Here is a 27,785-nt window from a genome sequence, read left to right on the forward strand (position 1 = left end):
ATGTGTGGGATGAGCTTTGCATGCATTAGTGCAGACTGGTCAAATAAGGACTTCCCCATTTTCAACTGCAATCTGTGAGTTCTGGACAGCTTATTTTCTCTTCAACAAAGAGTTGAATTAGATGAGTATCCTCTCATACCAACTGTGTTTGTACTCTGTTGGGAACAACTGCATCTTAAAAATGGCAAACTGTTGGCAAAGATAAATATAACTTTATTCCCAACACGTATATGTTTGAAGTTTGATGTAAGGCTTAAATGTTTGGCGACAGTGTTGTCCAAATCCTCAGCGTGGCGAAAGAGAGGATGAGCGCTAGAGAGTGGTGTTTTCCTGGGCATACACAGCAGTTTACAACACTCCGCTGAAATCACCTGTGTGGTCAAAGCGCTCCCGCCTCGACAGCACACATCACTCAATAGCGTCTCACTGTGCGAGCAGGGGTCATTGTGTTCTTATTGGACCCCGGCTCTTATTTTTAGACGTCACCGTGGGGGAGCTGGTGCTAATCACCGTGACGAAGAAGACAAAACTCAGGAGACACTCTGGATTAGGAGAAAAACACACTCGCTTGCATCCACATGCACTCTGTTTTGAAGGCTAGATTTCAGCTCGAGTTTAGATTTCCCCTTCAGGTGAACAGGGTTCAGTTTGTCAGCCCAGTGGGCGTTGAGATTAGAGGTGTCAAGGGCACATCACATTACCTGGACTGTCCATAGTAAACGGGCAGCATGATCGACTAGCTTGTCCCAGTCTAAAGTTTAGAGTTCATTTGTTTTTTGTCCAAGATTTATTTTTGTCACAAAAGTATTTCCATGTATATTTAGCACAACTGAAGACCAATGTGACAAAATACTTTGCTCATATCTCCTATATAAAAGCAACTTTTTTTCACTAGGTCCAAGGTCAGTCGTTAACACTGTGTTAGACGGAAATTTATGACTTTTCTATCTTTGCATTTTATGCTCAAGATAAATTTGGTTTGGCACTTAAAAGAGCTGACCGACTAATAAAAAACCACCTGAACCATAAAGAGGGATTTGTGGGAAATGTACTGAAATATTCATGTTGCTCATTCTTATCCGGTAGTATTTCCTTGCCAATCGTGCAGGCTGTAGCCTAGTCTGTGGGCTAAGTGATGCTTGCTCTGTCAGCAGGAGGTCCCTTGGCATTCTACACACCCATGCATGGAAGCTATGGGTCACTGGTTTAGCCAGCCGCAACATCCACTCACACAAATGGCAGTGTCAACTCTCTAGGGAATCTCCCTGGTTGAAACACAATAGGTTATCCTGTAGGGAATCTAGATGTGACAGCCTGTCATTTTAAGGTTGGTCCGCTGGTTAGTTACGTTCGTTGTCAGCACGTCCTGAAAAATGTTGCTGTAATGCAAGGAACCTTGATAATGTTCCTATGATGCAGCTTTGTTTCAACTGTCTTTCATGCCAAGAACAGCACATGAATGGCAACAGCATACAAGTTAGAAGAGGACATGATGCCGTGTCGGTGTGGTAGTGTCTGAGGAGAGCTTCTCCCTCATATTGAGAGACTAGATTTTAATCTGATTTGACTTCTCACATGAGATTCAGTGGCAATTGCTTTTCCCAAGATCATTTTGTCAAGGCGGACCCAATTCATTGATCCGAGGATATCGGTCTTCCTCCGCCAGGTCTACCAAGCTCTGATAGGCCCATCTGCTATTGCCACTCGTCAATACCTCTACTTTACATCACACATCACTTAGAATGACAAAGGGGCCGAGAGATCAATTGTCACAAATGTCAACCTTTGTCTCCATTGCCCTAAAGCTACGCATACATCACTCTACATAGCAGCCCAGTATAATTTGATCACATGATAACAATTTTTGAACAGTCAGCATTTTGTTTACTCTTGTGCAAGTGAAGCACATTTCACTCAAGGTGTAATATACCACAAAGACTACTATGCCTATTTGCCAAAATGTTTCCGTATTGCTATAGTCATATTTCCCCTCTCACGACCATGGTTTGGTGATGAGTATCACTTGAGGTACTTTGCTGCATTAAAAGGTCCTAAATTCTATTAAAATTCACTAGATGATCCGTAGTACTCTTATGGTGAGGTATTAACATTTGCTGAGCAAAGCCAGGCTACTCATGGCAAACAGCACCAGGAATCCAGCCTGTCATACGCAGGCACACTTAGGACATTAGGAATGTGGATTCAGGGATATATATATATAGAGAGAGAGAGAGAGAGAGAGAGAGAGAGAGAGAGAGAGAGAGAGAGAGAGAGAGAGAGAGAGAGAGAGAGAGAGAGAGAGAGAGAGAGAGAGAGAGAGAGAGAGAGAGAGAGAGAGAGAGAGAGAGAGATTGCTGGCCAAGTTGCACAAAATTAAGCCAAAAATGATATATCCTCTAATTCTCCTTTCTGAAGGATACGAATACGAATGGACAGTCCACAGAGAGAAAAAAAAATCACTATACAGTTTAGCATCTGTAAATGTCACACACACACACACACACACACATACAAACACACACACACACACACACACACACACACACACACACAGAGGGAGACTATGAAGGGGAAACTGTTCTATATCAAAATGCATTCTAAAGAGAGAGAGTGAGCGAGAGTCCTGCTGGTTTCTCCATCTGCAGCGGTGAGAATGAAAGTGATGATGGTCCCTGTGGTTTTATGAAGCCCCCCCCCCCCCACCACCACCACCACCACACACACACACACCTCCCGCTGGTCACTCGTGCAAACTACTGTGCAGCGAGGATCTCTAACTCGCAGCGGTGAGAGTCAGGCGCTCCACGGTCGGCTTCTTGGCTGGGCTCAGAGTCGTGCCGCACCTGGTCGCCAGCGCACAGGGCGAGGGAGAGCATCTGTCTGTATGTCCACGAAGGAGAGAAAGTACAGTAAGCGGGTCTCGTTCTCCGAAGACGAAGATGAGCAGTGCTGGAAAGAGGAGAACGGCGGTGTGGATGCACATTACGTGAAATCCGTCAAGACCATTCGAGATTGCTCAGGATATTACCGATATAATATGTGAGTGTTGGCATGAATTCATCTCATTGCAGAACAAGGAAAGCTATGATGACAGAACTGCTGCATATGTCGCAAAATTAGCGTCATGTTAAAATGTTTGAAGAAGTTTTAAAATACAAGCCAGAAACAAAGCCAGATATTTTAAATATAATATTTTTCTTTTGTCTTGTTTTAGCGTGTTGATTAGCCACATGCATATGACATTTATGTTGATGGTTAATTTAACAGTGAATACAACTTTATAAGACAAAAGGTGCAAGGTTATGAAAATATCTGGGCAAGTAGGCAATCCTTTCCTGTATAGCATCGTGGCAGCACCATCTAGTGGACAAAACTATTATTCTCTAAATTTACGGTGTGACGTTCACTTCAAAGATGTTATTTGTATTCTTTATTAAGAAAGCAATTAAGTGCTTCCTGAAAATTACTTGTCTACTAACTATAACAAATCTTGTTTCGAATAGTCCTTAACATTGTTGTTTAAATTATTTTTATTAGTAATATTATTATTATTAAACGACCTCCTGGATTAATAACTGCGTTGTCGTTGGTGGAGTGGGCCTACAGGCTATAATGAATCAAGACCCTTCGAAGACGAGCAGCATCCCTTCATTCCACTGAAACTATCTTGTGCATCAGCTAATTTCTAAATGATCCATAGCGTTGCTTATATTGCAAACTGACATACAATTTCAGCAGCAATCAATGGTATCAAGCGTGGGTGATTAAAAAGTCAGTTTAAAGAACAGAAAGCACACACATCAATTTTCTCACGGCCGAGCAGTCAAGTCATCTCAGCAGGTAGGCCTACTGTGTAATTGATGTTCACGCATGCAGTGCTTGTTGCGCTCTAAATGTGAGAAACAACCATAAATGCATTGTAGATAATGAAAAGCATTTTATAAGGGCATATACCAGGCTCAAAGTGCACACACATTGTATTAAGCGGTTTTAAGCGAGGTGTGCATGATGTAGAAAAGTACAGTTGACAGTATGACTATGACAGTAGGCTAGGTTAAACAACAACACAGATGTAAGCAGCAATGAGGGGGGCCAAGCAGTCCAGCAGACTAGAGAAGGAGCACTTGATGACATACTGTAATGTCCAGCACATAGCAAAGTTTCGTTGCAGATGACCTAAGATTGACCTAAGGTATGAGCTCACAGCTGTTTGGTGGATTCACCACTAATTTAGAACACAAAAAAATCAAAATTTCATCTTTGCTCTGAAGATCTTCTGGAGCGAATTTGATGGATATTGGTAAAAGGACAATTGAGGCCCTTGATCTTTAACATCAACAAAATCCAGTATGGCAGCTACATGAGTTAGATTGATTTAAGAAATTGCCAGTTTACCCGTTAAAAATTGTACAGCACGCCCTAGTGTTCAAATTTCCAGGGTGTCCAGACAACTTGCAACTTTGCTCCCATATATCAAAACATTGCTGAGATAGGCATGGCGTCATTGTCTGTTTGGTAGCTCTACTGCTAACTTCAATTGGCTGTGATGACCACAGTATTTCAAAGGTTTCAAAAACCATACAGTTCAGGTAGCCTGAGAATACTCATAGGAACTTTTGGCAAATTTGGATTTGCTCTGCAGGTCCCATTGAGGTCATTGAAGCCCTTTTCAAATGTCCCCAAAACACAGGCACTTAAATATCCCTTATCCGGCATGGACATGTATTTATTTGAAATTGAGTAATAACTGAATTTAAAACCTTAGTTTATGAGATTGCTACACTTCTGAAACTATTTGGCAAGACTTTAATGCACCAATTTAAGTTTAATTTCCCTACTAGTTATACACCCCTACTGGAAGTCATAACCTTTTTCAGACCCACTCAAGTATAATTAAGAAGGTCTGCATGCCGACAGGCTAGGCACATGCATTAACATACATCAAATTTCCGCCTGTTGGTGCCACTAGTGTTGAATGGTAGACCTGTTAATTGGCGAAAAGAATCAGGGAACTGTCCTCAGAGCTCAACCTTTTACCCATAGACGTCCATGCAGAAGGGAATACAGAAAAGCAAGAAAACCCATAGAGATAAATACCCATAGAGTTAGAAAACCCATGGCTTCCTTACAGCTATACTCAGCCTTTTCACAAATTCTGACAGCTAAATTTTGAATCGTTAAACAGTTTTGAACTTTTACAACTGAACTGTCTCAGTGATTATAGAATATAAACATAGATACGTGTTGATCTATGTGGGTGTATGTCCAGTTGGGACTTTTGAAAAGTTTGGAAATCAAATCGCTCGGCATTCAATTATCCATCCTCTCCGTATGGATGAATAGGCTGTCTGGGAAATGGGAAAGACTAGGATGTTGACAGGATGTTAAACAACAACAAACGCACTGCTAGCAGCTTGTCACTGTCACCAGGAACACATATTTCCCACCCCCACAGCTAGAGGCTCCCACTGAGCCAGAAGTGGGCCAGAACTGGCCCATGTTCCCCCCAGGCCCAGCTGCCCTTGGAGCCAGCAGCCCGGAGCTGTGTAGGAGGTCCATGGCAGCAGTCATAAATCCAATTACACCTTGTTGTTGGGGGTGGCTGATGATGCTAGGCCCAGACGTCATTCCACCCGTTTCCAGTGAATGCTCCTGCATGGGGGATCCAATCTGTTTTGGTGCTGGAGGAGGAGGTCAGTCTGGACTCAGACAGATTGCTGTGTGTGGATGAAGGGTGTGTTATGTATCTCTCTGACTCTTATGTTTCAGGGCAATAGTGTTGCTCTTGCAGTTCAGTTAGGGACATAATGAGGCAGTGGAGACACTGTATCAAAAGAGATTAAAAGTTGTTGGGTTTTTTTACAAAATTTTAAAAGTTCGTCAGAGTGTGTGAGCTGAAGCTCCGGTAAGGTCTTTAATTTACGACATGGGAATCCATCAAGAAATTTCCCAAGAGACAGGCGTTTTTAATATTGATCTGCCCCAATTTTACATAAAGGGTTTTTAAATTGATCCTTGACTCAGAGCGAGTGGCTTCTCCATCTTTTTAAGCGCATTGCAGATAAGCACTAACTATGAGTGTGCTGACACTTTTTGACACCTGCCCACGCACGCCATCGCCACATTTTTCAACTGACAAAAGCATTCGATCAAAAATTGAAAAATTGAGCGGCGCCTACAAACAACAAATAGAACTGAGTCATAATCTACACTGCGGTGGCTAAGGCAGTGGCATCGAACTTTTAAATGTGTGTGTGCCACACATGTCAGTGCGTACAGTATGTGTGGAGGCCTCAAGAAACGCATGCAGGTGCTGAGATACTGCTGAGGTAATGAGAGATTCACTTGTAGAAGATAGCAGTAAATATTGTTAGCAGCAAAACACATCAATCAAAGGTTACCACCTAATCTCTTAATCTGTAGTTGAAACCTCAGGATAGCAGTGCTCCTCCACCAAGGACTGTATCTCAAGGACGTGCTTTAATATGTATTCCTCCCATGAATCATAGCATGGTGATGGAACTTTTTTGAGCATAGTTCTTTATCAGTTGTTCAGGATTCAAACCATATTTTTATCATTTTTTGCCATTTTGTCTGTGATGTGAAGACTAAGTGGTGGATTACTTATGGTTGAACATCCTGTTGGCTAGAGAAACTACTTTCAAATGAGACTTTAGCCTGTCATCAGAACAAGATAAGGCCAATGCCTTCAGTAATTTAACTGCAGCAGGCCTGCATCTTTAGAGATATCACTCAATATGATACACACTACTGTGTGTATAAGATGGTGGCGGCAACTCACGAAGCTTGACTCTAGCAAATTTGAAACTCTACAAAGCATTATGATGATCTCTAATTTGCATGGCTTATGCCCAATATCATGTGTTAATACTGACCTGCAGAAACTAATGCTAATTTTATCAACTGCCCTTAGCAAAAAGAAGTTTATGAAAGGGTACTGTTGGTCTACTTACTGTATTTTGAACTAAGCATACTGTACGTTTAGCTTACTTTTTGTCAGAGATATGCTAAATTGAATTATGTTTGGCTTATACCGATAAGTATAATGAAAGGTTTATGTATATTTAGCCTATACTTGGTATTTAAACTTAATATACTGATGGAAAAGTCTATATTTACTCGTACTTGTAGCCAGAGATTGATCTTTGAGAGGTTGCACGACAGATTCTCATTTCATTTAATTTTCTTCACTTAGCTGATTCTAATATTACCCTTTCCGGTAACTTAAATTTTACTTAGGATAGGTTCAGTATATTTTCATGAACATGAGAAATTGGTCTAGAAATATAAAGCTGCAGCGGGCGGCACTGGCTCAGGCGGTAGAGGAGCCGTCCAAGAACCGGAAGGTAGCAGGTTTGAGCCCAGCACCTCTTGACAAAACACTTAACCCCAAAAGTGCTCCCGATGTGCCAGTTGGCACCCTGAATGGCAGCCTACGCCATTGGTGTGTGTGTAATACTCTGTAAAAAGAGGAAGATCAGTCCTGTCCAGTTTATCAAACCATATTATGTTGCAATTACATAAAACAGTCTAGTGTGGTTTTCTTAAGAGTGGATTATGTTTAGACCAACAGGTCAAGGTTAGAGAAAAAAAACTTTTGCAGTGGACCCCCAGGTCACATATAGCCTTCTCTCGTTTCATTAATTTGACAAACAAATTGTTTCCTAACCTCATGTAGGAGTTTACAATTGGGTATGAAATGAATCATGAATGGAATGCTTTGGCTGTGTGGAAAACAAAACTGCTGTATATGTGTACATCATGCTTCAAATCACCATTTTAATGACTTTGTTTCATTGGAGCTTGATATTTCATGGGGATGTATATTGCATCGTTTTAGTGACTGGAGAGACAACAGCTTGCAGAGTTCACATGTCCACTGCACGGATTAGGCCATGCTAATAGAATACATGTGTTCTTATTAATACACACCATCGTTACACACCGAGGACAAAACTCATAGACCTCTGAAGTTCGCCATATGAGGAAATCTGGGTGTTAATTGAAGCTAACTACTGTACCTATGGCAAGTTGCATTGCAAGTTAGCTCTGGGGTAGAAAAAATCCATTTGCCATCTTAACTTACCGCAGATTACAGTACAAACTCGAAGGCAGAGGACAAAAGTGTGTTGAGCAAAAGATCTGCATTTTAGACTTCTTTGTCCTGGTGAGAGTTTAATAGGTGTGATAATTCAAAATCTCCATGTTAATTTCCTATAGAAAAAATGGCAAGATACCGGATCTCAAAGGTGGCAGCTTTTTTTGTAGGTGAACTTCAGACATCTATTCAGTCTCGCAACAAATGTCAAAGGACCTTCATACAGTCAGACCTCCTTTGGCAAAGGCCTGCCAGCTCAGTGGGTAGTCACATATTTCTGTGCAGCATCTGATGTGAATCTGTGAACATTTTTACTTGGCACAAAGAAAAATTGAAAAAGGTTTTCCCTTCAGAGGATTCTCTTTGGAGTCATCTGACTCCCCCTAGCCTGGTTAACACTAGACTGCTTTTCGGATCTCAATTGAGATTGAAAGTGGGTCTGAAAAGGCTTCATTGACTTCCAGAGGCGTAACCAGCAGTGAAATGAAACTGAAATTGGTGCATTAAAACTCTCACCAAATTGTTTCAAAAGTGCAGCAATCAAATCTTTCTTGTAAATGAAGGTTTTAAATGCAGTACTTCACTCAATTCCAAAGAAAATAAATCTGTTTTAACCCTGTCGCCATCAGTGCAGCCATCGGTTGTGTGGAATGCACGGCTCTATCTGTTATCACATAAAGCCCACTCCATGCCGCTTAAGATATTGATTGGTGATTTGATTGTGATTGGTGCCTGGGTTTTTGGAACATTGGAAATGGGCGTCAATGGCCTCCTTGCCAGACTGGCCTGTAGAGCCAATTCCAAGAAGAGAGTATCTCCTAAAACCACGTTTCAATGCAAAAGATCCATTTGCAGCATGCCATATTTACCTCGTGCCCTTTTCCAACAAAGTTGTGTCCCATTGCTGTTCATATATAGGTTACTGTATGTGCTGAGCAATGTGCTTTAGCTATCAGATCTGGAAATGCATTACATCACAGTACATGCCTGCTGATGGAACGGAAAAAAAGTCATTAAAAGTAGTATTCATAATTCATAAAACCTTAGAAAATTTATGGTGTGGTCATTAAAGTGGTTTTGCCATTAGCAAATTAATTAGTTAAAAGGCACTGGCTGGCAGACTGATCTAGAAGATTATTCTGTACAATACCATCCATAAGGACTCCTATTGTCTTGGTATGCTCTCAGGAATGACGGATGATGTCAGGTCACTTTATGATGCAATTTATGGATCATGCATGTTTGCAGTGACTGTGTTTAGTGTATGTATGTATGTATGTATGAATGTAGTATGTATGCATGGTGTGCTGGATGTATGTATATATGTACAGTATATGTGTGTGAACCTCGGAGTCCTGGGATGGAAGCTGGATGGAGTGAATGCTACAGTGACCTTTTCACCTGTTTTATGTTTGATGTTGTGCAGCATGTTATACTGTAATGCCATCATGTTGGTTAAATGTGATGAAATCCTCAACAGGAAGTTATATAATTCATTATCAACCATATCTGCTGAACAAAGAACCTAAAGAAGAAACCTATGCTGAAACTAATCCTAAACATTTTGTCCGTCTTTTTGAAGTGTGTTTTCCGTAGAATTAATTTCTGGGCAGGGTCATGCGTGTAATTGTGCCAAAGCAGTCATGGCTGTTGCAATGGAATGGAAACACACATCCAAATTGATCTGGTGACTCTCTCACCGTAGAAGCACATCCATTCTCCATCTCGGAGGGAAAAAATCCCTTCCACAGCTTTGGCACCCTGTGAATTCATTTGGGTCGTAAGCCTTCGGGACTTCTCAGTCCATCCCGGTGAAATTAATTTTCTGTTCTCAAGAGAAACTCTCAGGACCCTCCCCCTCTGTGGCTTTGGTGCCTGTGGCGCTAAATCAATTCAGTTGCCCCTCATAAAGCAACACATTCCCAATATATGTGTTCCTTGTATCACAAATAGAAAAACCCATTGAGCCTTGATGTCTCGCGCAAACCTTTGAATGTTGTTTGTCAGCGGTCGCTTAGTGATTCGGCACAGGTAGAGTTACAGTAATAGAATCACTATTGGTCTTGGCCTGGTGGTGTGCCACATAGAGTGATTGCTGTTTCCAACGGCCGATAAGGTGCTAATGTCTATGAGAGAAACAGATGGCCTTAGCTTATATCTTCCCATAATATGTCCTACAGACATGCCTCTCCCACGTGGCTGAAGCAGTCCAGTTCAGCTTTGTTTCAAAACTCATATAGCATGTAGTCTTAGTCACTAAGTCATGTCGGTTTATCATCAACAGTATTTGGAAGATCAGACCATATCTAATGCAATCACATATACAATGCAACTTCTTGTGCAGGCCAAACTATACCAGTGCATTGTTAGCTGGCCTACCTGCTTGTGTTTTTGATACCATTGCAGATAATTCAGAGTGCAGGGGCATGACTGTTCCACCCATTTGTGAAATGAAGGTTCCAAATAAATTGGATAAAACTTTAGCAGCGTACACACACTGTAAAAAAAGGGAACGTCAGGGCTCTCTAATTCATCAAACCACCTTACGTTACAATTACATAAACCAGTCTAATTTTGAATGGCACACATTATTATGTTTGAATAGTCATTTCAATTGAGCGCTCCATTTATCTAATTGAATCACGTAAGGAAAGTCTATACACTGAAAAAATAGAAAAGCAGGACGTTATTAAGTTGAGCTAATTTATGTTGGCTCAACAAAGAATTTCTCAGAATCATAATAGATGAATGTGAACCAGGAAGGCAAATGAACGCCTTTGCTCCCATGTGCCCTTGCAAGAACACTCATGATCCATGTTGCCAAACATTTTCACATACGTTTTCTTCATGTTCGTTGTATAAAAAGACCAGACCAGCAGAATGTTGGAGCTGGGGTTGTATCTTATCTTATACTTTGAGATGAGTCAAGTCAAGTCACTTTATTTATATACAGTGTTGGGAAGGTTACTTTAGAAATGTAATGTGTTACAGTTACAAGTTACTCTGTTTAACATGTAATAGTAGTGTAACTATTTGAATTACTTTTTCTGAGTAACGTAACTAATTACTTTTGATTACTTTTTGATTACTTTTCCGATTTTTGTATGATATATATATAGTCCCCAAATCCATGCGAAGATTTCGGCCTTGGTCTACAGGCTGCCGAGCAGTTCTGTACAAGCGCACAAGGCAGCAAGGGCATTCAATACACAAATTAGCATCACATTTTTTGTGAGGATAATATAATGATAATCATAACACGTTTACAGGCAGGCATGTAGGCCTACGCTGATGGCGCTGTAGACGTGATAGAGCCTATTAGAAGGTCCCGTATCAAACTATGGCTGTGGAGGGAAACAGCTCTTTTTACATACAATATTCTTTGCTGACAATATTGAGATGTAATTCAAATTGTAATTTTGAAAAAATTCAGAAGTACCTGTAATTGAATTACACATTTTTCTACAGTAACTGTAATATATTACTGTTACATTTATTTTGTAATTAAATTACGTAACTCAATTACATGTAATGCGTTACTCCCCAACACTGTTTATATAGCACATTTAAAACAACAGCTGTTGACCCAAAGTGCTTCACAGGTAAAGTTATCTTACAAAAAAGCATTAACAAAAGGAGAATATACATTATAAGTCTCAAAACTGACAATAAGGCACAAGCCAGAGATAAAAGTTACAATGCTCATAAACTAAAGATAAAACATAATAATGAATAAATGAGTGAATGAGTAAATAAATAGACAAATAAATACATAAAAGGGCTATTAAAAAGTGCAAAATAAGGAAGTACTAAAAACCAATAAAAATAAATAAATAACAGATAAATCTACAAAAATAAAATAGGACCAGAAACAATAAGAAAACAAAAGTAATTTAAACAGAGCTAAAAGCAAGGGTAAAAAGATGGGTTTTCAGGCTAGACTTAAAACTGGAGATGGTTTTGCAGGACTTGACATGGGAAGGGAGGCTATTCCACAGTTTGGGGCCAGTAACTGAGAAAGCCCTGTCTCCTCTAGTTTTAAGACGAGCATGTGGGACTGTGAGGAGTTGCTGAGAAGATGACCTGAGTGACCTTGGGGCAGAGTAAGGGGTTAAAAGCTCTGTAATGTAAGAAGGGGCTAATCCATTAAGAGCTTTAAAAACAAACAGTAAAATGTTAAAATCAATTCTAAATTTGACAGGAAGCCAATGTAGGTTTGCCAGGACAGGTGTGATGTGGTCCCTTTTCTTAGTTCCTGTTAAAAGTCTGGCAGCAGCATTTTGGACTAACTGAAGCTTTGAAATGTTCGAGTGGGTCAGACCAGAGTATAGGGAATTACAGTAGTCGAGGCGGGATGTGATAAAAGCATGTATGACAGTTTCAAGATCATTGTGAGATAAAAAAGGTTTAAGCTTAGCTATGGTCCTTAAATGATAAAAGCTGCCCTTCACCACACTGCTCACTTGTTTGTTAAAATTCAGTGAACTATCGACTAGGACACCAAGATTTTTGACTATCGGGTGAAGATTTGCAGATAGGGGGCCTAGTGCACTGGTTGAGCTGTTGACGATGGTGGGGGGGCCAAATAAAATGATTTCAGTTTTACTGTCGTTGAGTTGGAGAAAATTGCTAGCCATCCAGGATTTGATATCATTGTGGCAGTGAGGAGATGAGCCATGCCTTGTTACACTGAAAAAAAAAGAATAGCTGGATTTACTTGATTTTTATCATGTACAGCTGTTGCACATGAATGAAATGTTTAGGTTTATGAAACTGATTATGCTTTCATAACCCAATTTGATCAAGTAGTTCCAGTAAAATTGATTAAGTGACGCTTATTTGAAGTAGGCCTATTTATGTAATTTCCATGTCATTGTGTGATACAGGCAGCATGGAAAGTATGGCATTCAGATATACTTAGTATTACAACATCAATGTTAAAGGACAACTTTGAATATGTTGTGCCATAGTATTAAGAAGCATTCAAAGGAGTTCAAAACATGTGCTATGGAACTACTGATACTTTGTGCATGCTCAATACCTAACACGATTCATGGTGGGAACAATGAATAACAAAAGATAGAACTCAGCCCTACATTCTGCTGGTCTATAGTTCTTAAGAAACTGATGTGATCACTTTTGGCAACACTGTGTTCTTGCAAAGGCTCATGGGAACACAATGTGAATTGATCTTTTTTTTGGATAAATTCATTGCTGTGGCAAAATATGTCAGTTCAATGTAATAACATTGTGTTTGATATTAAACATGAGTTTGTTTAATTTCATGTTTTGTGGTATAGTAAATGTGACAATCTTTTCATCTTTTCTTTTACCCCTTACTATATACGCTTACCTTACTTGATTCAATTGGAAAAATGGATTACTCAATTAGAATGACTATTTTGAACACAATGTTTCATTCAAAACTAGACTGTTTTAAATACAGTAATTGTAGCATAATATGGTTTGATAAATCGGACAGCCCTGACTTTTCCTTTTTTACAGTTAGCCACAATGAGTGTTGTGTAACACAGTGTGCATGCAAGATGTCAGTAGTTTCATGTTACATGTTTCAAACTACAGTGAATGCTTCTGAATACGTTAGACCGGCACATCCGGGAACTTGACTCGCGACGAACGTTCCCGCCCCTTTTTGGGGGAAACAAACTACGTCTCCCATCAACTCCAATGCGAATTAGGCTCAATAAACGTAATTCGTACTGAAAACGTAGGAGTAAATGATAACAGAAAACACAACGAATCAATAGGACCACTCAATATATTACCACTTTGCCGGTCGTTGACCGTGAAAAATACGTTCAAAAGCTTAATTCAATCAAAGTAAAAACATGTCCCTTCGGTCTCCCGAGTAACCTGCTAGCAGTAGCAGTGGCCAGTGTCATACCCGGACATACTCTTATCTCATTGAATCTCCAGTTAAATAACTAAATTGTTTTCCTGTATTTTTGGCCTCTTATTTTAATTGTAATGTTGTGTAGTTGACTGACAGGCTTGGATGTAAAGTATGTTCGTTAGATAATTCCAACATATGATAATTTCTGTCATAGCCGATAGCCTAGCTGCTAGTGTTAGCCAAGTGTTAGCCTAGATTTCCGTTTTCGTTGGTCTGATTTATTTTTGGTGTAGCCTAATGTTAGGGGTTCTTAGCTTTGTGGTTGGTACACCCAACCACACAGCAACTTCTCGGCATGTCTGTCTACCGCGAACACTGATCTATAAATAATAAGTTATTCGTTATAGATCAGTGACCGTGAACAACACCCGTTCACTTTGGCTTGTTTCAGGCTTGTTCTGAGGGCTTGTTTCCCCAAAAAAGGGGCGTGGAGCAAACAACCTGCTCTGTGTGACGCGACGCCGGTCGAACGTATACTGTGGCACAACTTATTCTTATTCAGAATGTTTCATTGTTTCATCTCAAAGCTTTGCTATATTCTCAGTACATGTCTCAACCTGTGTAAAACAATGTCAAAATGACGTGTACAATATGTAAACTTAATTTCAACAGTTTCATTCAAGTTATCTCAAATTGCTCAAATTCGATCACCATGGACACATTAATGCACCACATCAATTGTGTAAACTGAAATTGAAATGCTGCATTAATTATAGACATGTCATTTATGTGCAACCAATGTACACATTGAAATGAAGTAAATCTAATGGGTTATATTTGTGCAACTGATACACCTGATCAATGTCCCTTGTACCATGACGATGTGCATTTTCTAAATACCTTTTCATTTCATTTTGGAATGACTCAACAGTGATGCTTTAACATGCTTATAGAGCGCCGTCCTGTAGTTCATTAGTTCTGCTGGTGTGCCTGCGTAGCGTGTGGGAGGTGTGGTCGTGAGGTAGCCACCTGTGGCCTGGCCGGGGCATCTGTTGCGTTTCATTAAAAGGCTCTTAGAGGGCCGGGGAGATCTCGCCTCCGACGGGGTGCCGTCTCGCTCGTCCCGCTCTGCCCTCTCCTCTCGGGGCGTCTCCCGCGGCGACACGCCGACTGGGACAGCTGCTGTCGAGTGGAGTCGCTCCTCGGCGCCGCCGCCTCACCGCCGGCTGGACACGTGTCAAGAGCAGCCCGCTGAGGCGCAGGACACACCGCCGAGCAGGACGAAGCTGCTGCCACTCTGAGGAGTCACAAGACTCAAGGCAGCTTTAGCAAGCATTGCAAGTGTTGTTGTTCCAGCTGTAAAAATCTCTTTCACTCAATCTCTCTCTCTCTCTATCTCTCTATCTCATGCTCCCTCTCTCCCTCTTTCTGTCTGCCCCTCTATTGTCCCCTTTCTATCTCTTCCTGTCTTTTCATCCTCCTCTGTCCACTCTCTCTCTCTCTCTGTCCTGCAGGAAGTCGGTGGACAGCCTCAGCCACCAGAGGATGACCATGCAGCGGGAGAAGGGCCGGCGGCAGGCCGTGCGCGGGCCGGCCTTCATGTTCAACTCGCGCGGCACCAGCCTGACCGCGGAGGAGGAGCGCTTCCTGGACGCCGCCGAGTACGGCAACATCCCCGTGGTGCGCAAGATGCTGGAGGAGTCGGAGACGCTCAACGTCAACTGCATGGACTACATGGGCCAGAACGGCCTGCAGCTGGCCGTGGGCAACGAGCACCTGGAGGTGACGGAGCTGCTCCTGCGGCGGGACAACCTGGCGCGCATCGGCGACGCCCTGCTGCTGGCCATCAGCAAGGGCTACGTGCGCATCGTGGAGGCCATCTTGGCTCACCCGTCCTTCGTGCCCAGCGAGCGGCTGACGCAGAGCCCGTGCGAGCTGCAGGACGACGACTTCTACTCGTACGACGAGGACGGCACGCGCTTCTCGCCGGACATCACGCCCATCATCCTGGCGGCGCACTGCCAGAAGTACGAGGTGGTGCACATGCTGCTGCTCAAGGGTGCGCGCATCGAGCGGCCGCACGACTACTTCTGCAAGTGCAGCGACTGCGCGGAGAAGCAGCGCAAGGACGCCTTCAGCCACTCGCGCTCGCGCATCAACGCCTACCGCGGACTGGCCAGCCCCGCGTACCTCTCGCTGTCCAGCGAGGACCCCGTGCTCACCGCGCTCGAGCTCAGCAACGAGCTGTCCAAGCTGGCCAACATCGAGAAGGAGTTTAAGGTAGGACACGGGGGTCACTTCTCATGACGGTGCCATAGCCATAGTGTAACTCCACCATGCAGATCGCTATGTGTCCTATGGGTCATGAGAAGCTCATGAGAAACAGCACATTGGTACTGTGCACAGTAGTCCTGAAGGGTCCATAGGTCTGGGCTAGGAATATGAAGAGCTTGGTTCCAAAATGCCGTATCTCCATCATAAATCATGTTATTTACAGGTAATATCAATAATTGCAGTTGTGTTGTTTGGATTGAGTGAAGATAAATCAAATATAAATAACACAATTACTGTTCCACTGAAATTACCTGGAGAATGACATTTAAAAAAAGGAAAAATGAAAATGCATTAAAATGGAGGAGCTTTTGAAACCTAACTCTTCATAATGTAATAAGATCAGGATTAGATCCTGTAAGTCGTTGGTATATATGTACGTATTTATGTACAGATCTATCTCCTGTAGCACATTGGTATTCAGCAAGAGATGCTGCCCATAAGCATGTAATTACATCGTAACTATGGCACTGTAATGTCAAGTGCTAGCGCCACTTCATACGCTGCCGCTACTGCTGCTGCTGCTTTGACTCAGGCTGGCCTTCTGTCATTTTTTGCTCATTTTGATCATCGTTCATTCATTTGTTTTGATTTATGACATTATTTTGCTCACAGATTATGTTGAGTTGTTTTTGGCACAGCATGACTGAGTATCATATGCATTCCCTGAAGTATCAGGCATCTTTGATGGTTGCTTATATCTGAGAGTGGCTTTAACGGTTTGTTTCTTTTTCTTTTCTGTTGTTGATTTAAACTCTGTTTTTATCTCATGTGGTATCTATCCTATATGTGTGTTTACATGTGTGTCTGTGCCGTTGCTGCCACCAGGATAAAAAGAGCCATAAAAAAGAGACTACGCAGCACAATTGCTTCTCCCTGGTAAATATGCCTACCTCCATAAATTCATTAATGTTGACTAGAATGTGCGTTAATTATCTTTTCACTCCACTGTCAAGGTTGTTGTGTCTTTAGGAATCTCTGCTATGTGTGAGACTCTGGTCAGTAAGCAGGGGAATCATATGGTTGTCGCTGATTCATTTAAAGTCACCGAGATGTACATTTAAAGATATTGCCTCACATATAAATGGGCATTTTGACTTTTTTGTCACTGTTATTGTTTGTTTGTGCTGCTGTTGTTGTTGTTGTTGTTGTTGTTACTTCTGAGGATTATCTGCACCTGCTCTTGTCCTTCTACTGTGTCTCTCATTGTTTACGTCCAGCGGATCCATTGTTGTGAAAAACGACTTGCATTTCAATAAGCACTGTCAGAGCATGACTAGATTTATGGCGAACTGGAGATGCAGAGGTCCTCACTGTGTAATGTTGTCGTAAATCACTGGCGTATCGCTGGACCTGTGCTCTGCTTTGGTTATACATGCCAGTTGGCTATTTCTGCTTAATGTTTATATCTGTAAAAAAAAGAATATCACAGATAACGTGGTCTATTTCATCTGCCTTCATCATTTCAAAGTCAATGAAGGTTATCAGCTGTTGCAAAATACTATTTCCCCTCTGTTGGCCGATGATCTAATTGAAATAGACATGCTCAATGGTTCTACCCGCTAGCATTTCACCCCACCCTTATCACAGACCACAAGAGTCCTGGAATAATCTAAGAGAGCGATCTTCATGTTCACATGAACGCTGTATTTCATGAGGTGGTGTGGTCATATTTCCCCTGGCTGGATGTCTGATGAATTGTCGCTGACTAAACGCCTGAACTCCTCTGTCTCAGCTTCTAATGGGGGTCGTGACCTTCTGTGGGAGCTGAGAGGTTGGCCACAGACTCAGCAGTGTATAAAGTTGCACAGGGGAGAGCAGTTTAATCTACTGCACTGTTAGATAATGCTGATTTAAACAGTCTTGAGGTTCACTTTTCTTACTCTTCTTTTTGTCCATTCTGTTGCTTCATACTGTACCAGTCCCTGATTTTTCTCAACAAGCCCCTACGGACAAAAGTGTGTGCCAAAGGCTTAAACTATAAACCTTAAGCAAGCAGTAAATGTAACGTCTTAAAACTATTTGTTAACCATTCACTGAATTCAGTTCAGTTCAGTTAGTCAATGCATGAGCAAGCCATATGCCTGCATGGGGAAGGTGTCCTTCTTAATGGCTGAAGTTAGTGAATGCCCCCCCCCCCCCCCCCCCCTTATTTACATACTTTGCGTTGATATCGCTATCTGTCCGAAAGACTAATTGCGCTTCTCTTCAACTGTGACGGAGCTCTTGGCCATTTTTTAAGTTGGCTGTTTATAAGGTGGAAATTACTGCAGTGCAGCATCTTCAAAGCTCAGGCGCTGACTCGGGGAGTTTTTAATTAATTTTGGTAAACATACAGACCAACGTGCATCTCCCAACATAAATGGGCTTTAGTGAATATCCACAGAACTGTCTGCAAGTTTTCTCTTCAAAGGCCACAGTCGAGCGTGGGCCACGGAGCTGCTCATACTTTGATGGCCGTCAGAGCAGACGAGTCTTCTTTTCAGTTAAACTGCTATAGCAAGAACATGAGTTTCATTGTTCACACAATAGCTGTCATCAGTCCTTTGTTTCTTTGTCATTTTTATCGGTTTCTTTCCAGAGGTTGTCATCAATTGTGTGTCTTGATGTGTTCCTCTCCCCTGCAGAACGACTACCGGAAGCTGTCCATGCAGTGCAAGGACTTTGTGGTGGGCGTGCTGGACCTGTGCAGAGACACGGAGGAAGTGGAGGCCATCCTGAACGGTGACATCAGCGCCGAGCTGGAGGAGGGCCAGAGGCACCGCACGCTCCTCAGCCGCGTCAAGCTGGCCATCAAGTACGAGGTCAAGAAGGCAAGTGCTCTCGAGGGGCCAGTCGCTGGCTGTTAGTGGCTGAGACAAACTTGCGCTTTGCCACGGCCCCCGCTAGAAAAGATTAAACTCCCAGATGATATTTCTGATTTATTTACTGGAGAATAAGTTGTCGCTCTCTCAATACTGGAGAACACCAAAGCTATTTGCTAAGTGATTGGAGAGTGTGTGTTTGAGTGATGCGGTGCAATTTGCTACATGTGTTCTGGACAAACACAGACCATTGCTGCGTGCCTGAGGATACGGTCTGTGAGTCTGGCGAAAGGTTTTAACTCACCATCCAATTACAGCTCTTAGATGCCTCTCTGCTGTGCTGCTGCAGCAAGCTGTTGATGGACAGGGCCTGTGTTTGGCAGGCAGACACAGGAGTCTCTCTGAGCACACACACAGAAAGAGCAGCTAGAGAACTGGGAGAAGCACTCCACTGAGCTCCACAAAAGGTGAACCAGATTGCAATCATGGACAGCACCTTCAGCAGAAACGAGCCCCATCGTCCATGTCATGTGGTCAGGCATGTGTATAGTGTGTCCAGCGCTATAGTCTCCTCACCCCTCTCTACTCGTTCAGGCAGAGTGATTTCTGCTCAGTCACTCCCCCACTCACTCACTCACTCACTCACTCACTCACACAGATTCAGGGAGCCCAAGGTTATTAGGCAACACCATGTTAATCAAGCTAACAGCAATAGGCTGAGGGGAAAAGCTCCCATATGCTGATGTAAAGCACCTGTGGTAGAGTGCAATTTAAAAATGGATTTGCTGTGTCCCTCGGTGGCCTGGCTCTAGTGCTGTGTGGATGAGGAGTTGTTGTGTAAAGACGCCATCCAGGAAGGGAGTGGGAACATTATGCTAATTGATTCAGGCAGGAGCATGGACTAGGCACACTGATGTACTGTATCTGCTAGGCCAGTATTCAGGTGCACCAACTTCACATATCCTGAACAGTCTTTCATGTGGAAGTGAAGTGCATACAACTCAGCACTTACAATGACATTCATTTCAATCAGATAAAAATCAACTTTTGCAAGGTGCTACACATATCTGATTTGATTCCTGTGAAACACAAACACACACACACACACACACACACACACACACACACACACACACACACACACATAGGCACAAACACACACACGCATGCGCACACACACACACGCACACACACACACACACACACACACACACACACACACACACACACACACACACACACACACACACACACACACACATAGGCACAAACACACACACGCATGCGCACACACACACACGCACACACACACACACACACACACACACACACACACACACACACACACACACACACACACACACACACACACACACACACACACACACACACAGAGATATAAGGTGTCATATCCTGTACCTCCCATGTACGGCAAGTTTTGTAGATATATCTTTTTTAACCACTGATAAATCACATCTACAGACATTTCACAGTCCCAGCAAAGTGTACCTGCAGAGTCCCCACAGTGAGCTGAGTGAGCAGAGCACTCTGGCCATCCCCCCCCGTAAGCAGCCATTATATATGATGTAGCTGTGTGGGCTGCTGATGGAGGTCCGCTGCAGGCGCTGGTAGCCCGTGGCTGCAGAGCGAGTGCTTTGTGAGAGTGCTGTGGGGGGGCTGGCTGGGCTGTGTGGGGGAGACACCCAGGCCTTTCTGCTTCATCAGCACTGGGGCTCTGGCTCCTGCAGCCACCCTTCACACTCTAACGAGTAGCACATGGAGTGGAACTATGAGCCCTGGACACACACACACACACACGCACACGCACGCACAAAGACACGCACGCACGCACGCACATACACACGCACACACGCAGAGACGCACGCACACAAAGGCACACACACACACAGGCCCATGCACCAGCTTTAAGTATCCCACCCCCACCCTACTCTGCTACTGCATTTATTTTCAAACGTGCTCTGCACACACACACACACACACACACACACACACACACACACACACACACACACACACACACACACACACACTGGTGCAGTGGGGATGCTCAATCATCATGGGGACTGCATCCAAAATGAGCATATCACGTCTCCACAGATGGATGTGCCCACAAACAAAGAGCAATCTAGTGGTGGCCTGGAAGCAGTCAAGCACACCTGAGCTTCATTTCCATGAGCACTACATAGGCAAAAGGTGTGCCAAAAAAGGTAATAAGAAATAGAATCATTTCCTCATTTTCTACAGCAGCCATATGAATCTAAAGAAAACCCAGGCGCCCAACTCAAAAATAAAGAGGCTAGCTCACAGCTATTTCATCTAAGTAGCCCAGATCACACATCAACGTGCTTTCGCCCTTGTGGGATTTGAGTGTGCTTTTTGAAAAAGACACAGCACCCCATTAAAGTTCTACAGAATGGACTTGTGATTGGGATGCACGCAGCCTGTACCTGCGCTGCCAGGGACGTGGCCAGTGTGGTGAGATTGGCCGCTGCTCGTGTGATTTTCTGATGCGCTGCTGCTGTTAAGCACTTTGCAGAGCTGTCAGTGATGTGGTGAAAAAGAACTCTAATGGATGCCTCTCCCTGGATGGAAAGATAGAAGGCCCGGGGGAGGTTAGATTCACACACACACACACACACACACACACACTCATAAATACACACATACACATGCACACACACATAATCCCAATGATGGAGAGGGGGAGAGGAGAGAGAGGGATAGAGAGAGAGGGAGCAACATAGAGAGAGAGAGAGAGAGAGAGAGAGAGAGGGAGAGAGAGACAAAAACCCTGGTGTGTCCCCAGCAGACGTTCCTGAGGCGGTGGACACAACTTCTGCCTGTGTGTGGCTATGATGTGTGATCATCATCCGCACAGGAAGTGATCATCATCCACACAGGAAGGCTTTAGTGGATTATGCCGTGGGGTGTCCAGCCATCTCATGAAAGTGTTTATAAATAACACAAAACGCCAGGGATAATAACGTTCATTTTCCCAGTGGGACGCCTGGACAGCACTGGATTTATTTTGTCCCTGGAGTACTGATCTCCACAGAGCTCTGGACCTGCCCTTAAAGGGATATTCCGCCATTTTTGGAAATACGCTCATTTTCCACCTCCCCTCGAGCAAAACAATCGATATTTACCTTGTTCCCGTTCATCCAGCCATTCTGTGAGTCTGGCGATACAACTTTTAGCTTCAGCCTAGCATAGATCATTGAATCGGATTAGACCATTAGCTTCTCGCCTGCTAGCTTCATTTTTAAAATTGACTAAGATTTCTGGTAATTTTCCCATTTAAAATGTGTCTCCTCTCAAGTTAGAAAGTGCAATAAGACCAACTGAAAATGAAACCTGGCATTTTTTCTAGGCTGATTTGACATGGAACTACACTCTCATCTGGCGTAATAATCAAGGCAACTTGCAAACGTACCATAGGCGCAGTGATATCGTATGCAGCATCTGAAAATAGTCCCCATAGACAACAAGCAGTAGTAGTGCCAGTAGTTTGCAAGTTGCCTTGATTATTACGCCAGATGAGAGTGTAGTTCCATGTCAAATCAGCCTAGAAAAACACCAGGTTTCATTTTCAGTTGGTCTTATTGCACTTTCTAACTTGAGAGGAGACACGATTTAAATGGGAAAATTACCAGAAATCTTAGTCACTTTTAAACATGAAGCTAGCAGGCGAGAAGCTAATGGTCTAATCCGATTCAATGATCTATGCTAGGCTGAAGCTAAAAGTTGTATCGCCAGACTCACAGAATGGCTGGATGAACGGGAACAAAGTAAATATCGATTGTTTTGCTCGAGGGGAGGTGGAAAATGAGCGTATTTCCAAAAATGGCGGAATATCCCTTTAACAAGGGACCAGATACATAGATACAGATAATTATTTGATTGATCTCCAAGGGGAAATTCAAGTTCCCAGTAGCTTAAGACATCACACATAACATACACCGTAAACGTAAACAGGATGATCAAATATCAAATTCACATGACTAAAAAGAACAGTAAAACATACTAAAGATACTAAAACAATGCCACACAAGCTCTAGAAATGACGTATGCACTCCTTTAAGGGCCATTCACACTAAGAGCGATAATTATAAACAAATGCTGTTCTCGTTAATATGAATGTTGATGTTTACACATAAACTATAACGATAACGACATGAAGAAAGATATTGTTGGGCATCACTTTCAGACCGATTTTGAGAACCATAAAAGTTAACAGCCAAACAGAACCCATCACATTTTAGTCATCACATTCATTAACACGAGGAGAGACTTTTCTTGTTGTTGGTCAGTGTGAATGCTTTTATCTTTATCGTTATCTTTATCTTTATTTTTATCTTTATCTTTATCTTCATCGTTATCTTTATCGTTATCTTTATCTTCATCTTCATCTTCATCTTCATCTTCATCTTCATCTTTATCTTTATCTTCATTGTTATCGTTCTTCTGAATGCCCCTTTAAGGCTTCTGTGAACTTCTGCTGTCTAATGTCTTGTCACTGGCTGCCATGTGAAAGGGTTTAGCGCTTTCTTAAAACATTTTCAGGTCATTCCTCAGTTCTGTCAGGATGCCACAACGTTCCTGCAGATATGCTAAGCATGTGTATTCCCTTCTCTTCTCTGTAATTGGTAATAATGTCTGTCTCTATCTGTCTCATAAGTCAAGGCCTCTCCTGGAGTCTGCGTTTTATGGATAATTAGACGTCCCCTTTCGCTTGCTAGTCCCCACTTGTCATCTGTGAGACGGAGCAGCCTATGTAGGACAGCCATGAAATTAACACCTTTTGGTCCCCAAGGCCTGCTGCTAATTAGCCTACTTCAAACAGGAGCACTTGGGACCCTTGAGCCTTTTCTTGGCTGGTCACTGACACAGATACCATTTTTCATGGTCCATCTGAGCACGTATTGAATTCAATTAATTTGTCTCGTGACAGGCTGCTGTGTTCTTTTGGTCCAACATCTCCCATCTTAATCCCTCTCAGTACAATCTCATCGTCTCAACTCTGTCATTGTTGAGAGAGTTTGCTGGTTTATTAATGTTAAAGTTGAATAAAACAGTAGTAGTATCCCGTAGCGCAGTGGTTCTCAAACTTTTTACAATGAGTACCACCTCAGAGAACAGTACCACCATTATGACCTTAACCCTTATGTTGTCCTTGGGGTCAATTTGACCCCAAGCAGTGTTTAACATCATAAAATATATGGTTCACTTTTTTTGTTTTGCTTCAAGTTTCATGACTTTTCCTTATTTGAAGGGTACAACAGAGTAAACATGAAATTTGCACAAAAATATGTTTCCAATGTCCTGTAAAAAAAATAGTTACGTTGGTGGTATTGGGGTCAATTTGACCCCATTTTTATGAAACATGATGAAAATGAATATTTGACAAATTATGGATATTATTATTGTAATAGTATGAGAACATGTAGCTATTATCATTATTTCATATACAAGTACATATTACATATAAGTTATTTTGGCAGGTCTGAAAAAGTCCAAAAAGTCAGCCTTTGGGCTGTTGACACTGGATTGGCCATATTGCCAGTCAGGGTTCCAGGGTTCATAAAGGGGTGTGGGGGGGTGGGATTGTTTTGTAGGGCTTTTGATAGTGGTTATTACACTCTTGTTAAGTACCTACCACAAAAACAAATTGGGTAAAAAAAATAATTTTAATCATTTTTGAGAGTTTTTTGTAGCTGGGGTCAAATTGACCCCAAGGACAACGAACGTCGTAAGATTTTAGGACAACATGAGGGTTAAAATACGGTAGCGTAGGCCAATTTAAATACTGTATATTTTACATTGTATGGTGTTGCATTGTTTTTTTTTCCTAAGAAAGATAAAAACTAGTTCAAATTTAGCGATTTTTCATTATATATATTATTTTTACATAATTTACATAATTTGAAGTGATTATTTTGTCTTTTGTGAAATAAAACATCTTGGAGACTCAGAGTACTAGTACCAGAGTACTACAACAGAGAGTCCTTGTACCACCAGTGGTACCCGTAGCCCAGTTTGAGCACCACTGCTGTAGCCAAAGCCAATGTGATTTTACTCAGGGAGAACATTTCTCCTTACTGGCTGCGGTGCACCTTGTCCTCTTCATCCAAGTGCTGTGAATAATCTGAGCTCATTACTCTCCATTAACTCTCACGCTCCCTTCAGTCCCACTGGACGGACCCCGTGGCACCGTAATGGAACGATTCCATTAGTTTAGCCAGCGGATGGCCGCTCACCTGGCCAGTCTAATGCATTCGCCCTGATCTGATCACTGCATTTAATATGATTACTCTGGGCTCCTTCTTCTCATTCTCACTCTCCACACCCACTTAACATGCAAATCAGCCAACGAGACGGCACATACCACCACCACCACCTATAGCTACAGATTAATAGGGACAACAGCACGGCACTTTATTTTTATTTCACTACACAACATCAACATATACACACACACACACACACACACACACACACACACACATACACACTCCACACCCTCTTCTGACTCAAGTGTCCTTGTCTGCGCACAATCTCCCACCCCAGCCTGTAGTAGTGGATTAACGAGGACAGCAGGATGGCTGTGTGTGTTTATTGCATTTCTTTCCTCACCCCCCATGTCTGTGTGTCCTGTCTCCTGCAGTTCGTGGCCCATCCTAACTGCCAGCAGCAGCTGCTGACGATCTGGTACGAGAACCTGTCGGGCCTGCGCGAGCAGACCATCGCCGTCAAGTGCCTGGTGGTGCTGGTGGTGGCGCTCGGCCTCCCGCTGCTCGCCGTCGGCTACTGGTTGGCCCCGTGCAGCAAGGTAAGGCCGGCCGCCGCACCGCGTTCTCATTGGTCCTTTTAATCCCGAGCACCCCAACCGCATCGCCTCTCATTGGTCCGTTCACTTTTGTGTTTGTCTGCGTCGTTTTTTTATTGGTCCGTGGCCCCGAGTGGCTCGGCCGTTTCCCTTCTGATTGGTCCATGGTCTCGAGAGGCTTGTTTGCCTGGCTTGTTTTTGGTGTGTAATCCCAAGTGCGTGGTGCTGTTAGTATTGCAGGCACGTGTGCATCTGCAGTGTGAGCCGAGGCTCAGCGTCTGAGAGAAGAACAGCGGAAGCGCCAGATGAATGAAACGAGGATGAATGCAGCTGGGAAATGTGTGATGTGTACACAGCTACGCACACAGATTTATGGGCCAAATAAACATTCAGCTGCTGTAAGCATAATGTGTAAAAGGTTGAAAGCTTTTCCCATTAAAACAGATCACAGCCTCTACTGGCAGTAGGAGTGCCTGTGTTAAAATGCCTGGGGATGGGTGGGTGGGTGGGGGTGGTTGGGGGAGGGGAGGCAAGGTGGGCTTCAACAAGCACAGCGTGGCAAAGAAGGAGTGGGTGAAGAGCATACCTGTGGTGTGTGTGTGTGTGTGTGTGCGTGTGTTCGTGTGTGCGTGAGAGAGAGAGAGAGAGAGAGAGAGAGAGAGATTGTGTGTTTTTATATCTTTTGATATAAGGGTTGGTGAATATGAGAATACATAATATGTGCATGCGTAGATGTGTGTGTGTGTGTGTGTGTGTGTGTGTGTGTGTGTGTGTGTGTGTGTGTGTGTGTGTATTTGGTCTTTGTGTGAATATATGAGTGTGGGGGGTGGTGTAGGGTGGGAAGGTCAGCACATACGAAGATAAACAACCTAGAGTACTGCACCAGTTTAGAGAAATGAACAAACAAGAGTCCTGCACCAGTTTAGAGAGATGAACAAACAAGAGTACTGCACCAGTTTAAAGAAATAAACAACCTTGACTGCACCAGTTTAGAGAGATGATCAACCTAGAGTACTGCACCAGTTTAGAGAAAGGTGGAGCGTGCACTCCACTGCTGTAATAGAGCTGTGTGAATCCTGGCCAGCCGATGGAGTCTCCTCAGAGAAAGCTGTGTAAGGCTCAGTTCCACGAGTACTTAGTGTAAGCTTATAGTGATATCAGTTTGTCATGGCACACAGATCTTGCTCTCACATTCTCTCTCTATCTCTCTCTTTCTCGCTCTCTCAGTCTCATTTCACTATGTTGGTATACACCATCCCTCTTGTGATGCTAAAAAAAAATAGATAAAATGCATATTTAGGGCCTACTAACCTTTCCAAAACAGGATATATCCATCTATTGTACCAGTGCAACCATGACTTGAAAGCTAATACCTGCACATCTGAGTGATGCTATGTCCACCTGCGCCTCTGCACTTCAAGAGGAGTGCACACGTTAGCATCTAGGATAAGCCAGGCATTCGCAGTATTGATCTGAGTTGGCATGACGCCCTGTGCCCGCGCCTGTGCCCGGGGCAATTCGTCGTCAGGTTACTGCCTTGGCAGCCATCAGCAGCGAGTTAATAAGCAATCCCTTGAAGTGCCTATGGTGTTTGGCACATCGAAGTGCCTATGGTGTTTGGCACTTTGAAGTTATAAGTTCGGGGGCCCTTGGCTCAGAGACCTGTTCCTAGAGCAGGCTATTGCTGTTTTACGAGAGAGTGCTCGGGCCAGACATTTTTCTGTATGATAAAGAAACATAGTAAATGTGATGGAAGTTAGTTGGGTTCCACAACAGTTCTGATACTTTCGAAGCTAATAGCCAAGCTAAGAATTTGCACAGAACACAGAA

The 27,785-nt window shown here is 43.0% G+C and overlaps 1 protein-coding gene across 1 annotated transcript in view; it reads left to right on the top strand.

The window, feature by feature from the left end:
• Positions 1 to 2,778: 2,778 nt before the first annotated feature.
• The window catches only part of trpc3 (transient receptor potential cation channel, subfamily C, member 3), a 35,916-nt gene continuing 10,909 nt past the window's right edge, over positions 2,779 to 27,785 (top strand). The window contains exons 1-5 of the mRNA XM_062549138.1: positions 2,779 to 3,039; positions 15,488 to 16,253; positions 17,133 to 17,183; positions 18,932 to 19,117; positions 25,794 to 25,958. Of these exons, the coding sequence (XP_062405122.1) occupies positions 2,885 to 3,039; positions 15,488 to 16,253; positions 17,133 to 17,183; positions 18,932 to 19,117; positions 25,794 to 25,958 (1,323 nt within the window). The 5' untranslated portion in view covers positions 2,779 to 2,884. The remainder of the gene's footprint in view (positions 3,040 to 15,487; positions 16,254 to 17,132; positions 17,184 to 18,931; positions 19,118 to 25,793; positions 25,959 to 27,785) is intronic.

Source organism: Sardina pilchardus, chromosome 11, assembly GCF_963854185.1.
Source record: "Sardina pilchardus chromosome 11, fSarPil1.1, whole genome shotgun sequence".
Taxonomy (NCBI): Eukaryota; Metazoa; Chordata; class Actinopteri; order Clupeiformes; family Clupeidae; genus Sardina; species Sardina pilchardus.